Source organism: Macaca thibetana, chromosome 2 (genome assembly GCF_024542745.1).
Source record: "Macaca thibetana thibetana isolate TM-01 chromosome 2, ASM2454274v1, whole genome shotgun sequence".
Taxonomy (NCBI): domain Eukaryota; kingdom Metazoa; phylum Chordata; class Mammalia; order Primates; family Cercopithecidae; genus Macaca; species Macaca thibetana.
Genome location: NC_065579.1, coordinates 31,911,314 through 31,928,739, shown reverse-complemented (window position 1 = coordinate 31,928,739; position 17,426 = coordinate 31,911,314). Strand labels below are relative to the sequence as shown.

General features: G+C 47.2%; 1 protein-coding gene and 1 long non-coding RNA gene across 4 annotated transcripts in view; both read left to right on the top strand.

The window, feature by feature from the left end:
- Window positions 1-2,031: 2,031 nt before the first annotated feature.
- GALNT15 (polypeptide N-acetylgalactosaminyltransferase 15) overlaps window positions 2,032-17,426 on the top strand; it is a 53,719-nt gene continuing 38,324 nt past the window's right edge. The window contains exons 1-2 of one of the 3 annotated variants that reach the window (XM_050777434.1): window positions 2,032-3,476; window positions 4,506-4,574. In XM_050777434.1, coding sequence (XP_050633391.1) covers window positions 2,932-3,476; window positions 4,506-4,574 — 614 coding nt within the window. In that variant the 5' untranslated portion in view covers window positions 2,032-2,931. The remainder of the gene's footprint in view (window positions 3,477-4,505; window positions 4,575-17,426) is intronic. The other 2 variants (XM_050777454.1, XM_050777445.1) reach the window with 2 other exon arrangements.
- On the top strand, window positions 8,135-16,610 carry LOC126946795 (uncharacterized). Its single transcript, XR_007722758.1, has 3 exons — window positions 8,135-9,151; window positions 10,654-11,521; window positions 12,640-16,610. It is a non-coding gene; the product is annotated as an uncharacterized LOC126946795 (long non-coding RNA).

Genomic DNA, 17,426 nt, shown 5'->3' with positions numbered 1-17,426 from the left:
TGGGTGGAGAAACGGATAGTAAACACCTTAGTATTTTAATTAGCCAGGTGTTGAGAAGAGCCACAGAGATTCTCAAAGAAAGCCCCGTGTGGAGCAGGGGCTTTCAATGTAGAATGGTGGGTCCAGGAAGGCTTCGTTAAATAAGTGACATTGGAGTGAACACAGAAATGAAGAAATGAGCCGTATGGATGACTTTCTGGGGAAAGAGTGCTCAGGCGGCGGGCTGGCCAGGGTGGCAGCTCTGGGGTGGGCTGTTCTTGGCAAGTTCAAGCGCAGTGTTGCTGGAGATGGGTGGAAGATGGTGACTGTGCACACTCAGTTTTCTGAAGGCCTCCTGGATTTGAAACCTTCTAATCCTTCATCCTCATTAACCTCAAAATGTCCCCAGAAATTCTGAACTACATCTCCCAGAGTGTCTGCCTCTTGAATTTGGAAATGACACAGTATCCCCACCTGGCAATACAGCCTGATTTGAGATTTGGAAGACACAATTCAATCCAGAAATTGCTAAGTACTGTCCACTGGGGCATTACAATGGGATCCCAGAACAACCACATGTAACCCACTATTTCACCTCTGACTTCATGAAAACACACGTGTACACATGCTTGTGCATGTGTGTGTGCACAGACACACCACACACACTGGAAGAAACAACTGAGTCAAAAGGTAAGACTTTTTTTTCATGAGATTTTCAAGCTGACATTCTAAGATCAAAGACAAAAACAATGAGTAAGTTCATTGCAGGACTTCCCCAGTGGCAGTTTTTCCCCCTCCACTCTTGGTTGCAGACAGCATGGCTGCTTTACAGCCATCAAAAGAAACACAGCTCATGGTGATGGCCAGCTATCCTTCAATCTGTTCAAGACAGAAGCCCCAAAACTGAGCATGCTGGATTCTCTTCTCCCTTCTACCTACCTCACTCCCTCAGTGATCTCAGGTCTCATGGCTTCAAACACTATCTGAGTGCTGCTGGAATCCAGCTTTGTATATGCAGGCCAGACCTCCCCTTGACCTTCAGCTATCCTACATCCTGCTGCCTCCACTTCATCTCCTCCTAGCTGTCTAAAGGACACCTCAAATGTCACATGTTCCAAACCAAGCCACTGGCATTCATCTCCTTCCACCTTCTCTCCTTCCCCATCTTGGTTCATGGCAACTCTATTCTTCCAACTACTCAGACCAAAAATTTGAACTCATCCTTGACTCTTCTCTTCCTCTCACATTAGTCATTAATTCATCAGCAAATCCTATATGTTCTTCCTTAAAGTATATCCACAAGCTGACCCCTGTCACCACTGATGCCACTTAGTGCAAGCCAAGAAGCTCTTGGTTGGTCTCCCTGCTCCTGCTCTTTGCCCCCCACTGATTAGTCTCAACCCAGCAGCCAGAATGATCCAGTTAAAACCCAAGTCAGATTGTGTCTCTCCTCTAAGGGCTCCCCTGTCACACAGAGGAAAAGCCAAAGTTCCTTCAATGCAACCAGGGGGTGTCCTGCATGGTCCTCCTGCCCCCCGCCCCCTTGGCTCTCTTATTCCACTTCCCATCAGGCTCCACCCTGCTCTCTTTGCTTCAGCCATGCTGATCTTTTGCTGTTCCTCAGCATGCCGGCATACTCTTGCCCTAGAACCTTCACATTTATCATTCTGTCTGCCTCGAACACTCAACCTCAGATAGCTGTGCAGCCCTCTTCTTTACATAGATGGTGACTCTTCCATGAAACCTTTCTCCACCACTCAGTGTCCCTTTCCAAGCCCAGCCCATGCTCCCCAGGCCCATGCCTGCTCTGCTTTTTTGCCTTCATCCTCATCACCATCTGACCCAGTGGATAGTTTTAGTTGTATCTCTCACTAGAATGCAAGCTCCATGAGACACACATTTTTGTCTGTGTTATTCATTGCTCTACTTCCAGTTCCCAGAACAGTTTTGGCACATAGCGTGTGTTCATTAATTACGTGTTGGTTAAATGAAGGAAGCTTTATGATGGAAGGAGGAATCCACTCCTCTTCCAGCGTCCCCCTCAGTGCCCAGGGCAGAACAGGCCTTCAGCTGCTCTTGTGGGAGCAGGAGGGACTTGCAAAATCATCTCCCTTAGCTCCCTCATTTTCAGGAGGACAGGGACAGTGGTCCCCAGGAAGGGAAGTAGAGTCCAACCTAGTTTGGCTGATCCCCTGTGGGAGGCTGAGGTGCAAACAGACAGCTGCAACTCCTTGCATCTATGCCACACACACAGCCTTTCTGAATCAGAGGGTATTATTCTTTCCTTCTGAACTCTTGGGATATTCCTGTTTTGATTTGGCTCTAGCAGTGACGACGCCGAGTTGTGCAAAGCCTGGGAACAGTGAGGGCATTAGGACCAGGAGTGAGGCGCACGCTTGGCTCTGGGTTGTGTCTGGCAGAGGGATCTCGGCTGAGTGGAGCTATGTGTGAAAGGAAACCAGGCACTGCCTGCCGGCTTTACATCTGTTGATCTGACCTGACTGGAAGCGTCCAAAGAGGGACGGCTGTCAGCCCTGCTTGACTGAGAACCCACCAGCTCATCCCAGACACCTCATAGCAACCTATTTATGCAAAGGGGGAAAGAAACACCTGAGCAGAATGGAATCATTATTTTTTTCCCAAGGAGAAAACCGGGGTAAAGGGAGGAAAGCAATTCAATGTGAAGTCCCTGTGAATGGGCTTTCAGAAGGCAATTAAGGAAATCCACTCAGAGAGGACTTGGGGTGAAACTCGGGTCCTGTGGTTTTCTGATTGTAAGTGGAAGCAGGTCTTACACATGCTGTTAGCAAATGTCAGGAGCAGGTTAAGTGACTGGCAGAAAAACTTCCAGGTGGAACGAGCAACCCAGGTTCTGCTGCAAGCTTGGAGGAGCCTGGAGCAGGAGAAAGCGAACTTGAACATGACCTGTTGCATTTGGCAAGTTCCAGCAACATGCTCCTAAGGAAGCGATACAGGCACAGACCATGCAGACTCCAATTCCTCCTGCTGTTCCTCATGCTGGGATGCGTCCTGATGATGGTGGCGATGTTGCACCCTCCCCCGCACACCCTGCACCAGACTGTCACAGCCCAAGCCAGCAAGCCCAGCCCTGAAGCCAGGTACCGCCTGGACTTTGGGGAATCTCAGGATTGGGTACTGGAGGCTGAGGATGAGGGCGAAGAGTACAGCCCTCTGGAGGGCCTGCCACCCTTTATCTCCCTGCGGGAGGATCAGCTGCTGGTGGCCGTGGCCTTACCCCGGGCCAGAAGGAACCAGAGCCAGGGCAGGAGAGGTGGCAGCTACCGCCTCATCAAGCAGCCGAGCAGGAGGCAGGATGAGGAAGCCCCAAAGAGGGACTGGGGGGCCAAGGAGGAGGACGGGGAGGTGTCTGAAGAAGAGGAGCTGACCCTGTTCAGCCTGGACCCACATGGCCTCCAGGAGGCACTCAGTGCCCGCATCCCCCTCCAGAGGGCTCTGCCTGAGGTGCGGCACCCGCTGTAAGTAAGGCCCTTGTTTTCCCTTCCCTGATCCCGGGGCATGATCGGGTGGTAGCAAACTCGGGGATGCAAACTTTCCGTACCCTGCCTCTCCTGTCCCTAGAGCAAGTGCTTTTCAAGATGCAGCACCTGGGCCAGCAGCGTCAGCATCCCCTGGGCACTGGTGGGTTCTCAGAAATGCAGATTCTCAGACCCCATCCCAGACCTGCCAAACAAGAAACCCTGGGTGGGGTCCAGTGATCTCTGTGAACAAGCCCTTCAGGTGAGAACCATTGTCCTAGAAAGCAGAAAGCGAGGACTCTGGCTTGTTCATTCTCTTCTCCATCCTGGGTTCTAGTTCTTCCGTCTTTAGGTCAAATGGCTTTGTTTCTACAACACAGAAGGGAGGTTAGAGCAGATATTCCCCAGTTCTAACCCTCTGACTCCACTACATTTTGATTTTAGGGCTATTGTTAGTGTTTGCTTTTAGTTTGGATCAAAATAACAATTGCAGTTTACATTTAGGGGCTCTTCCCATGTGTCTGGATTTACTTTACAAGCTTTTAATGTATTAACTCATAAAGTCCTGGAAAGTCCTCGCAGCTCTGCAAGATGGATGCTAGTAATATCATCACGCTTATTCTATAGGTATGAAAACAAGGCGAAGTGGCTTTCGCAGTCACGCTGCTAGTAGGTAACAAAGGCAGGATTTGAATGCAGGCATGTGAGCTCCAGTCTGCCTGACCCACCGCTCCATACCACCCTCCTTGGGTCACTAGACTAAGGAAACAAGTCCAGTGCCTGAGAGCCAGAATACTGTGCTGACTGCAATTTACCCTGCCAGGGCGGCCCCGGCCCCAGGAGGTGAGCTGAGAAGTGTAGGTGATGTGCGGAGCTGTGCCCAGGGAGATGCTAGCCCATCCTCCACACCCCCTGCTCCCTTACTGTCACCATGGCTGGCCACTGAGGAGGGAGCCTTGGTTACCAACACTCAGGGAGCAAGGCAGCTGCTTAGTTTTAGTTTGGTGATTTAGGTCCCTTTTCCTACAGGCCATTGCTCCTCCCAGAGCCTGGAGAGTTTCCTGGAAAGCAAACATTTGTGCAGAGCAGCAGTTGGAGGTAGGGCCACACATTCCTCGGGTCCCTGATCTAGTTCCCCTCAGCCTGGCTGCTCAGCCACTCACACTCAAGGGTGTGCAATTGCACAGTCAGCAGCCGGAGTGAACATCTCCTTAAATTGTGTGCCCTAGGTGCCTCACTCACCTCACCCTACTTCCATTTCAACCCCGCTACACTGTTTTCAAGCCTTACCTTTAAAAGCTATTTTCAGGAAATTCCCACCCCATTCTAGTTTTGTGCCCTCCTTGCACCCTGGAGTTTTAACTCATAGCACTTACTACAACTAAAGCCAAATGATCATTGATGTATTTATCGGTCAAATGCCTGCTTTCCCCGCCATGCTGTGAGCCCCTTAGAAGGTCAGGACTGAGTTTGTATTGTACATCTCAAAGCCCAACAGGCGGTAAAGAAGTGATTGCTGAATGAACAAATATATAGTTTTCAAATTTGTTGACACTATTTTTCATTGGCCTGGAGCAAGAATGAGCATCCTCTTTTTGCCAATGAGAAATATTGCCTGAAACAAGAGGATCCATGACTACCAAAGTGATACGTGTGTGTGACTTGTGTGTTTGCATAGTGCAAATGTGTGGTGAATATGCGTATTTGTAGGTCATGGTATATGTGTGTTCGTGCCTGTGTGTTGTATATATTCTCTGTGTTGTGTGTGCACTGCATTATGTGTATTAAATGGATGTCGTGCATGTATGTGTAGTACATGCATGTACTGCATTGTGTGGTGCCTATATGCTTGGTGCATGTTACTTTGTGTATGTGGTATGATATGCACAGGTATGCATTGTGCATTGTATTGTCTTGTATGCATGTGTGTTAATGTGCATGTATTATGTGCATGGTTCATATATGTATTTTGTATTGGGGTGATGCCACATGCATTGTTCATCTGGGTGTGTGTTGCAGTTTGCTATTTGTTTTGCATATGTTTATGTGCTGCATGTGTGCACAGGTATTGTGTCGTGACTGTTTCTTGTGTATGATGTGCTTCTGTGGTGCATTGTGTTATAAATGCATTGTGTGAATGGTATATGCATACATGTACAAGTGTGTTTATTGTGCATGTGGTATAAAGTGCATGGATATGTTGCATGTGGCACAAGTGCAGGTAAATTTTGTGGTGTGTGTGCTGTGCACATAATTTTTATGTGCTGTGTGTGTAGTGTGCATGGGTGTAATTCGTGTGTATTGTGTATCTTGTGCATGTGCTGTGATGTGCACATGTACTGTGCATGTACCGTGCCTGTGTGTGGTGTAGTGTTTGTTTCACATGTTTTTGTGGTACGTGTGTGTATGTATTCTTTGTGTGTTGCATCTATGTTATAAATGTGTGTGGTGTGAGTGATACATGTGTATGTGTGCAAGCATGTTGTGTGTGTTATGCATGTAGTGTGATGTTCGTGAGTGTGTGATGTGCACTGTGAGGTGCGTGGTGCAAGTCTGGGTACATTTTGTGTTGTGTGTGTTTGATGTGCACTTGTGTGCTTATGTGTGTGTGCAACACTTCAGTGGTTGCATCTTCCAGCCAGAGTAACCAACTCGTCTTGACTTGCCGCCTGAGACTTCCCAGATTTTAGCACTGAAAGTCCCAGGCAGTTGGGAGGAAACTCCTCAACCCCTGCGAAGGGAGATGATTGGATTCTCCAATCCCCAGCTTGCCAGGGTTCTCACGGAACGGCCGCCAGCCCTGTGCGGAGGTGCTCAGCGCCCTCTGCTGGCCCCGACTGGGGCGTGCGGCCTGCGCAGCCCAGGCCTTGGCCGCAGACTCCCCTCTCCAGTCTGCGGTTCAAGCTCTGGCGCCTTCCCTTCCCTGGATTCCTCGCCTGCGTACACAAGAGAGTTCCTGCAAAGCAAGGCAAACGATCTCCACCCTCCCCTCAGAGTGACAGGACTCTTCTCCTACCCCTTTAAATCTGGGCCACACTACACCACGTAAGAGAAACAGCCATATGTTAAGCGCCTGCTGTATGCGGGCCCTGCACGCTGCTTTCCCACCAGGACCAGACAAGCCCCTCTGGCTCAGTTGCTACACCCGAAGGCCCAAACTAGCTCTGCTTGTTGTCCTTTCACCCCTGCCCAGGCCACAGGCTTTTTTCTGAGTACCTCTAGGGTCATTTCTGGAGGTCAGTTTGAATAGGTGGCATTTGAGGATAAGTACCAATGATGCAAGAGCAAAAAAGAAAAATATCAGTGGAAAAGAGGTCAAAAGACAGTCTCTGAAAAGAGAGGCAAAATTATCGTGAGCCTTTACTGAGCACTTACTATGTGTTAGAGGCTCTGCTAAGTGGTTTTTGTTTTCAACTCTTCGTAGAAAACCTATAAGGTAGGTTTCATTTCATAGATGAGGAAACTGAGGCACAGAAAGATGGAGGGACTGGTGCCAGGTTATCTGACCGGGTGAGTCTGACACCAAAGTCACACTCTTAACCACTACGCTACACTTTGCAAGTCTGCTGCTCTCCAGATCAGAGACTGGGCAAGTTACATGGGCTGGAAGTGTTTCAAGTTTTTTCTTCTTAGACTGGGGAGAACTCACACGGGTCCATGGGGAGACACTTGGGGAAATGCTTATCACAGCATCCTTGGTGGTGTGGAGGAGCTGGAAACCACCTGGGTGTCACGTCACAGGGCAAGAGGAGCTGGGTGCACCCTATGAGATACTCAGCCTGAGTTAGAAGCAACAGACTCTGGGTACATTCAACAGTGAAGGGAGACCTTAAAAATCCCCTGCTGAGTGAAAAAGTAAGGCACAGAAGGCGGCCTACAGCACTGTATCATTAGGGGAAATGTAAATCCGTGCACACTAACCAATCCATTCTTTACAGGAACAGATCAAACTCAATGAAATGGTTGTGCTGTGGGAAAGGGAGGGTCCTCAGGGCAGAGGTGGGGATAAAACTGAATGAATACTCAGGCAAAATAGACAGGAGCCCATGATGGAACCACAAACAGGAACGGCATTAACTCAGCCCTTGAAAGCTGCTGTCAAAGAAGGGGCGGGAGGAACAAGCCCTGCCCATTTAGCCTCCTGTAGCATGGATGGCTTTCAAAGTTCTTCCAGGCCCCAGCTTTCCTTTGATCATCCTGGCACCCAGTGCAGGGACAATGGATTCCTAGGATCAAAGAGGCTGCTGAGTGAGCCAGTGCTTCATATTCTACATCTAGGGACGAACTTGAGTGTGCATCAGAACACCTAGAGGGCTTGTTAAAATACAGATTCCTGGCCTCCAATCCTATAGTTTCTGATCCAGTGGGTGTGAGATTCAACATTTGCATTTCTGCAAACTCCTGGTACTGCTGCTCCACCCTCCCCCCAGGGTGACAGGACTCTTCTCCTACCCCTGAGCCAGAGGGGCTTGTCTGGTCCTGGTGGGAAAGCAGCGTGCAGGGCCCGCATACAGCAGGCGCTTAACATGTGGCTGTTTCTCTTATGTGTTGTAATGTGGCCCAGATTTAAAGGGGTAGGAGAAGAGTCCTGTCACCCTGGGGGGTGGGTGGAGATCGTATGCAAATGCAAATTCAACATTTGCATTTCTGCAAACTCCTGGTACTCCTGGTACTGCCGATCCAGAGACAGTTTGAGAACCTCTGCTCTAAGGCACACTCTTTATGCCAAACAGACTGGCCACAGCAGGGCTCCTCAGACTTTAAGGTGCGTGTGAATGATCTAGGCATCCTGTTAAAATGCAGTCAAATTCAGCAGGTCAGGAGAGCAGCCTCAGATGCTCCATTTCTATCAAAGGCACTGCAAGGTGGCACCAGCACTGCTGGCCCACGGAGCACATTTTTCAACAGCAAGGAGTTACACCGCGACTTCCCAAACGTATGTGCACACCCAACCCCCCTCACTTGTTAAAGACGTAATTGCTTGTTAAAGACATAGAGATGTTCAGACCCCCTCACTGGCAATGCTCCAGAGTTCTGAGTTGGAGCCCAGTAATCTGAATTTTTTTAAGCTGATGCTAGATAGTCTGGGGAACTAGAGGTAAAGAAAGCGAGTGGAGAGCTGGTAGAGTTTGGGAAGTTTCAATGTAGGAAGCAATGCTAGAGTCAGAAAATAGAGAAGAGAGCAGAGAGGAACAGCTCCCTCATGGCCCCAGGGGTTTGTCCTCAAACATAAATGTCAGCTCAGTGGTAGCTGGCTGTGTGCTACCTGCTTTTAACTTGCCTTTATGGTTCAGCCTGTGTTTCCCTGGTTTATGTACCCATAGCTGTGATTAAACAGTTGTGGACCTGGGGTTGAATCCTGGTACCACCTGTTACTGTGTGACCTTGTACAAGTCACTCAACCTCTCTGAGCCTCAGTTCCTCAACTGTAAAATGGGATAATAATAACACCCTTGCATAAGGTTGTAGAGAAAATGAGATACAACGTGTGATGATCTTCCCTGTGTATTAAGTCCAAACAGAAGTTGCCCTTATCATATTCTTGAGTAAATGGCGTAGGAGTAAGTTGGAGAGATGGAGAAAAATGGAGCTGTGGATATCACATTGCTGTCCTTTCTCTGACTGAAAAGTTATTTTCTGGCACTGGAGGCTGCTGAATCATCATAAATGTGCAGGTACAGTGGAATTATCTGGAAAGTCTTAAAAACTATTCATACTCATGCTCCACTTCCAAGGATTTCTATTTAGTTGGTCTGGGGTGAGGCCTGGGCATCAAGATCTTAAAACTCCCCAGGTGGTTCTATCATGCAGCCGGGCTGAGAACCAGGGCTGCAAGGCCCCAGGTGGTCAATGGCTCTTCACAGCCAGTGGGGAGAGCTGGGAGGGGTATTTTCTCCTTTGTTCCCCACTTCCCGCCCCAGAGGCCATAATGGGCATGGGGTCAGAGGGAAGGGCAGGGGCGGGAGAATCGCCTTGGCTGCAGCTTTGTTGTCAAGTAGAAGATGGTGTTGCAATCCACGCAGGGTCCACTCAGTTCCCTGCAAAGCCTCTGTCCTGCCAGGCCGTGATTCACCCCAAGATAACTCCCCACACCCCTTGTTGGCTCTGATAGCCTGGCCTGCAAAAGAGGAAGGAGGCAGCTGACAGGGCATCAGTAAATCCAAGAGGGTAGACATGCCCTTCGGGATGAGGGACAAGAACAGGAACAGGCTGGGCTTGAGACCTGGGGCTGGAGCTCAGCTCAATTCCCCCCCCAGGAGAGGGCAGACAACCCAGTACGGGCAGTGTGAGTGGTGCCTATGGGGCCCGGCTGTGAGTCATGAAGGGATGCCACAAACACCAAGCTTCCAGCCCTCCAGTCCACCGTGGCCGCAGCAGAGGCAGTACCTCCTCTAGACCTCCATTCTGGATCCATTACCCCTCAGTGGGGTTGCAGTGTAGACAATGCTGAGTACATATCACCCTTTTTTGGGTCAAATGCACTCACCGTAGCAAGTGTGGTAGGATCTTGCTCTGCACTTTAGCACAAACCCAGCTGGCCTTGGGGGTTAGATTAGATGTGGCTAATCTGTACCTTGTCCTGGAGTGAGGGGAATTGATATTATTTACTCCAGTGCCACTCATAGTGTGGTCCTCAGACCTGCAGCCTCAGACATGCAGACCCCTCAGACCCCACTTAAACCTACTAGATGAAATCGCTGTTCTAACAGGATCCGTAGGTGATTTCCACTCATGTTAAAGTTTGAGCGCCATTATGAGGCCAGTGGTTCACGGCCCCACTCACATTAGAACCAATGAATCGTCATGCCAAGGCTCCCACCCAGACCAAGTAAATGTGATTTACAGGAATTCACTCTCTAAGTGATTCTAATGTGTAGCCAGGCTAAGGACCACTGCTTAGGGCTCTTTAGGTGACTAAGAACAGAGATGCTCAAGTCACTTAAGGTGATGGAGTTACTGTAAGTTTACACAGGAAGTAAGTAAGGAAAGGGAACCGTCCAGACAAGGCTGAAGGAGGTGGACAGGAGGGAGACCCACGGTCCATAGTTCCTTTGGGGACTTAGTCTTCCTGACATCCTGCAGTAACAGGGGACCCAGCACCTGGCCAAGTATTCTGTATATCTGTCAGCTCACCTCCTATTGTCTTGTCACTAACAACCACTGCCTTCTACTCTAGCTGTGGTCCAGGAACCAACAGCATCAGCATTACCTGGGAGCTCACCAGAAATGCAGAATCTCAGGCCCCACCCTAGACCTACTTGACCTAAGTCTGCATTTAATGAGGTCCTGGGTGGTTCAAGGGCATATGGACACCGGAGAGGCACTGAGCTACCTCTTGGCTTCTACCACCCCGTCTTTGGATTACTGTCTGCTCTATGACCTGCTATCAACTGCTCACTTTTTGCATGTCTAAAGCTCACACTTCTCGAGATGGAGGATCTGGCAGGTGTCTCTGGCCACTAGCCCGGGGGGGCTGTCCCTGTAGAGGTGGAACTATGGCTCCAGGATGCTTCATAGGCCTCTGGTCAGTGTTCAGACCAGTGACTCCCAGTCTGTGCCTGTCTCTGATTCAGAGGTAGGGGCCAGGATCAGAGCAAGCCAAGGATCCCCTGAACCCCCGGAAGTGAGCTGTGGGACTTTGGAGAACCCGCACAAAGAGAAGGGGATGGCATGTACCTTGTGACCTCTGTCCACTGATGGAGAATGACAGGCTGGCAGCATCAGCCTCCACTGCAGACTCCAGCCCTTTGCTCCCATCTCTCTTGTCTGCAAGCTTTTTCATCTATTCCTCCAACGGCTCAGCTCCAGACTGCGCCCCAGCCCAGCAGCCTCAGGCCTGGCCTAGACGTTGGTGTGGTGCTCCCAAGATAAGTGCCACCAATTACAGGCAAGCTGGGGTTTTCTTGTAATGTAGGAACTTGGCTCTGTGGGATTACTCCCCTGTTAATCTTGACAACCAGCTTGCACACTTCCTGAGAACAAGATCAGCGTCTTTCTTCCTTCAGTGAACAAATATTTATTTAACAACTATCAGAAGTAAGAAGGTAAGCAATACCCAGCCCCAACCCCAAGAAGCTTGGGGTGCACTAGGGGATGCAGACAAGCAAATGGGCTGATACATCAGAGGGATCAGGGCTGAGATAGAGAAGCCTACCCGAGTGGGAGCCTCCACTGATTTGATAGGAACTGGGAGTCAGTATCCCCAAAACAGCTTTAGGAAACCTGGCAGCAATCTTTCTACCCTGGCCAGGCAAGGGGAGGGAGGGAAGAGCGTCAGTACTGCAGCCAGGCCATCTGGTGCAATGCTGTGACTCATTCTCTTCAGAGCCATCATCCAAATGTATTTCCAAGTTCACAGGGGATCCTGGGGCTGCGTGAAAAGAGGGTGTGCATCTGTGTGTAAACACAAGACACCAGACTCCTCTGATCTTGGAGTGTGAAGATAAAAAGCTAGCCTGCAGAACAGCTCTCCTAGGCTAAGATAATCCCTTTTAATCCAGGACACACCCCTGGGCTGGAGAAAGGTATCAACATCCCTGTGTTGGCTAATTAGGGATTAAACCCGGGTTGATTTGATTCCAAAGCCCTTGGTCGTTCCTGTCCCGCTGCTCCCACTCAGAGGATGAACAAAGGAGGTCAGGGGTGGGGTTTTGGACACTTGAGCGACACATACAAACCGAGATAGTAAAATATTCACCGGATATTTCGTGGAAGCACAGAGAAATTAGCCTCATTATTTAACAATAAAAACAAACATTTCTTCCTGGATCCTCTGCGTAAGTCCCTAGTCACTTGGGGCCTTGCTTTACGATGTTCAAGAGCCTTTGCCATGCCCTGCCTCATTGGTTGGCTCAGCAATGCTATGAACGTCTTTCCTTCAGTTTCTGGTACATGCCAGCCCCTTCCCACCTCTGGGCCTTATCAGAGGATGTGACACCTGCGAGGCATGCCATTCCTCACCTGTACTCTCTCTCTGGGCTGGGTCCTACCCACCCTTCAGGTCTCAACTTTGATTTCATGTGCCTACCTCCAGAACGCCTCACTACAGCTGCTGAATAATGATTTGGTTATGTTTAATAGAATAGAAACTCCATGCTATTAGGGGCTATCTTAGTTTAGATTTCCCCCGGAGAAGATCCTGAAAGAAGCCTTTATTTTGCAGGTTATCCCAAGAAGCACGGGTAGGGGCCCAGGAAAGTGGAGCAGAGACTAGAAGGCAGCCCCTGAGGGAGGCGTGTGTTCAAGGCAGCTACCTCTGTGGGCAGCTGGAGCTCAACCCTTGGAGACAGTGTGGAACATGCACGCATCTCAGTGCTTCCCACCCTCTGCCCTTAGGGGTGAGGGTGCTGGGTGTTTAATAAACCAACTCTTTTCAATCACTGGCTGAGCACAGCTCACTGGAGTGGGGTAGGGGTTAATTTTCCAGCTCTTCAGGGATGCTCTGACTGGGGAAATCACACTGGTCAGTCAGAGAAAGCCTTAGGGCCATTAGAAGTTGGGCCATCCTGTATTATAATGAGATGGCCCAAGAGGATATGGGCAGGGGCACCACAGATTGTGCTTCAGGCATCGTGTCTATTTCAGTCATCTTTCCGTCCTAACACATAATAGGCTGTCAATAAATACCTGTTAAATGACTTGATAGAGAGATGGAAGGTGAAGATTAAAGAGAAAATCACAATGAAAATAGGCGGGCCTGTCTACAGCCTCCTCAATGAATAAATATCCTATTTCCTTACTCTGAGCTTCCTGGCAGCCACACTGAAAAATAAAAAAAAGACGATACTCTTATTTGTCTTCTTCACGAGGAAGAAGCACACCAGTTGCTCAGATGAAGGAAAGTATTTTGTGGCACTTATATCTGCAAGGACTTTTCTTCCAAAGCATCAGAGTGAGGATAAGAAGTGACAGGGGGACAACGTCCTCAATAGGTTCCCTCGGTAATGGAGAGCTGGTTTCCTAAAAGTGATTCTGGTATTGTCCCCTAATGAAAGCTGGGAGCGCGATGACAAGCATGACTCCCTGTAAGCACATTTGTAAGGCAGCCAAGACAGTGGGGTCAAGTAAGTTGCCTTTCGAAGACCTGAAGGAATCAGCGTAGACAGTGCAGAATGTGTGGAGGAACTAATGGATAGCATGTTTTTCAAATAACCTTCCATCATTGTCCCTTTATGACTCTGAATCCAGAACATTCTGCTAGCGTTATAGTCCAAGATGGTGATAGATAGATAGAAAGATGATAGATAGATAGATAGATAGATAGATAGATAGATAGATAGATAGATGGCAGTATACTATCAGTTATTTGCTGTGTAACTTTAAACCAGTCATTTAAGCTCTCTGGGCTCTAGTTTCCTCATCTTAAAAATGGGAAAGTGTGTCCATGATCTAGTGCTGTATTATGCACCTTATCAAAACTTGGTAGATTTTAAAAAAGAGATATTTTTAAAACTTTGGTGCTTCAAAGGATGTCATCAAGAAAGTGAAAAAGACCATCCAAGAGTAGAAGAAAATGTTTGTAAGTCCTATATTAGATAGGAGATTTGTATCCAAAATACAAAAAGAACCCATACAACCCAACAATTAAACAACAAAACACTCCATTTTAAAATGGGCAAAGGATTTGAATAGACATTTCTTCAAAGAAGACTTAAAAATGGTCAATAGCACATGAAAAGATGCTCAAATCATTCGTCAGTAGGAAAATACAAATCAAAACCACAATGAGATGTCATTTTACTCCCACTAGGATGGCTGAAGTAAAAGACAGTGCAAGTGCTGACGAGGATGTGGAGAAATTGGAACACTCACACATTGCTGGTGGGACTATAAAATGGTGCAACTGCTTTAGAAAACAGTTTGGCAGTTCCCCCAAAATGTTAAACATGGAGCTATCATATGACTAGTTATACCAGTCCTAGGTATATACTCAAGAACATTAAAAACATGTTCACTCAAAAACTTATACCTGAATATTCATAGTGGCATGAGTCATAACATAAGTCAAAATAGGAGCAACCCAAATGTCCATCAACTGATGAATGGACAAACAAAATGTGGTATATTCAAACAAGGAAATATTGGGCAGTAAAAAGAAATGAAGTACTGATACAGACTACAATATGATGAAGCTTGAAAACATTATGCTAAGTGAAAGAAATCAGTCACAGAAGGCCACATGTTATGTCATTTCATTCATATGAAGTGTTCAAAGTAGGCCAGTCTATAAAGACAGAAAATAGGTTAGTGGTTGCCATGTGCTGTGGTAGTTGCGGTAGCAGCGGAAACTGACTGCCAATGGGTAGTAGGTTTTTGGGGTGGGGTGTTGTAAATGTTCTCGAATTAGATAGTAGTGATGGCTGCCCACCTTTATACTTGAATCCATGGAATTGTACACTTTATAAGGGTGGACATTATGGTATGTGAATTATATCTCAATAAAAATATTATTAAAACATTAGTGATTTCAGGCCGGGCGTGGTGGCTCACTCCTGTAATCCCAGCACTTTGGGAGGCCAAGGTGGGTGGATCACAAGGTCAGGAGTTCAAGACCAGCCTGACCAACATGGTGAAACCCCATCTCTACAAAAAATACAAAAATTAGGCAGGCATGGTGGTGCACGTCTGTAATCCCAGCTACTCAGGAGGCTGAGGTGGGAGAATCGCTTGAACCTGGGAGGTGGAGGTTGCAGTGAGCTGAGATAATGCCACTGCACTCCAGCCTGGGCAGAAGAACAAGACTCCGTCTCAAAAAAAAAAAAAAAAAAAAAAAAAATTAGTGATTTGAAACAATAACCATTTCTATGTTATGGTTGTATAATTTGGACCGGACTCAGCCAGGCAGTTCTTCTGCTGATCCCCCCTGAGTTCACCCATGTGACAACCGTCAGAGGGCTGCTGACTGCACTGAATACTAAGATGGCCTCGCTCTCAGACCTGGCAGCTGATGCTGGTCCTCAGCTGGGGCACTTTAGTTTTTCTTCAAGCAACCTCTAATCCTCTATTAGGCTACATGGTTTCATTACGTGGCATCTCATGACAGCAAGTGGAAGGCCTTGAGGCTTCATCTTGGGAGTTCTCGAATGTCACTTCTAGTATATTCTATATCCAAAAGCTCTAAAGTGGAAACTGTTGGGAAACCCAAACTTGAAAGCAGTTCAGTAGATGTCTCATACTATACTGTAGAATAGTTGTTTAAAGATAGCTATAATTTGCAAAGATGATCATAAATATAACATTCATACTAATTACATTTGTGTCTTTTTGGAAGATAGCTCTAAAACAGTCACTGTCTATTGGGTGCCTATTATTATTCTTTGATTCTCTCAATGGGCCTAAAGGGTAATTATGGTTACCCTTACCTTCCAAATGAGGAAACTGATACCTATAAATATTGAGTGAATTACCCAAGGAAACTTAGGAAGCAACAGAGTGAACATTCAAATCTAAATATATCTGATTCCGAAGTCTAAGTTCTTTTGACCATCTTACTGCAAGGATGCACACACACATACACACACACGTGCACATGTGTGTGCATACCACACACTTGTATTATTTCCAATTCTCATAGTCTATGAACTGAGACAGAGAAAGGAGTCAGGCATGGCTGGCAGGCATAGCTGTGCTCTGTTCTTGGAGCAGACGGGACTGACTTTGGTAAACTATTAAATTGCCCCCACAGGAATTCCAAACCCAGCTCTCTCTGTCCCCAGACTCCTTTCCTATCTCAGTTGGCAAATAGCCAGTCTCCCGGCAATAAACCCAAGTAATAGTTTGGGTTTTTTTGGTTCCATTTTGGACATGTTATTTGAACAGCCCTGAATTCAAACTATAAAAGTTCATTATTTTGTTTGTTTTAAGGATGGTTCTTAGAATGCTGCCATGCATTTAGGGATTTCTTTCTCAAGTTCATAGGAATTTCTCTTTCAAATAAGTATTAGATGGGTGTTAAATCTTCTCTTCAAAATGAATGTGATATTTGAGTTAACAGTATTGAACCATGTCGGATTCCTGGTTTTGCTTACTGTGAATGGTTGTGTAAGATATTCTCACTATAGGGAGCTGGGTAAAGGGAACACAGGGACTCTACTATTTTGGCAATTTCTTGTCAGTCTTAAACTATTTCAAAATAAAAAGTGGTAAAGTGGTAATTGAAAGAAAAAAATTACTAGAAAGAGTTTTGCTTTCCTCAAAAAACCTTGTCTGTCACTTCTCTAATGGTGATCATTCTGTTGCGGAATGAACATTTTACTTTGGCTACCAGGAATCTCAGAGTCAAATTTAAATCCATTCTAGAAATACCTAGGCCCTTATAACCTATATATTTATGTTCTTTCTCCAAATGCTGACTTTCTACATTTACTTATATTCCTCAGCTCCTGACTTTTCCTCCTTATTTTTATTTTACCATCATTTTAAGTATTTGTATCGTGTGTGTTTTTTTGTGAGGGGCTTCAAATCATTTATGGAAATGAATAGCTTATAAATTTATAAACCAACAAAATAGCTAATTTATGAGATGTTTATGTGTTTTTAAAAATTATTTAGGAATTCCGTTTACCATTACCTAGACTCAATTCTCCCTCTCTCCACAGGATTTTGCCCTGAGTCCCACACAGGTTTCCTGTGCATTGAGAGTTTTCCGCCTTTCTTAGGCTGGTACCAGGCTAGCGAGCAGCGTGAGCTGACACCTCTTGGAAGGTGTTTCCCTCAGACAGGGCCAGCCTCAGCCTGGTTGTCACTCTGCCTGCAGTTCCACCTCACAGATGCCTTTAGGTGTCCGAAGTTTGGGGTCCTTGAGATGGCTCCTATTCAGATGTCCCTCTGAGGAGGAACATGGTTTGAGCAGCAGCTGCAACCCAGAAACAGGCGCTTCAGAAACTTAAGAAAGTGCCTTTTGGGCCAGGCGTGGGTGGCTCATGCCTGTAATCCCAGCACTTTGGGAGG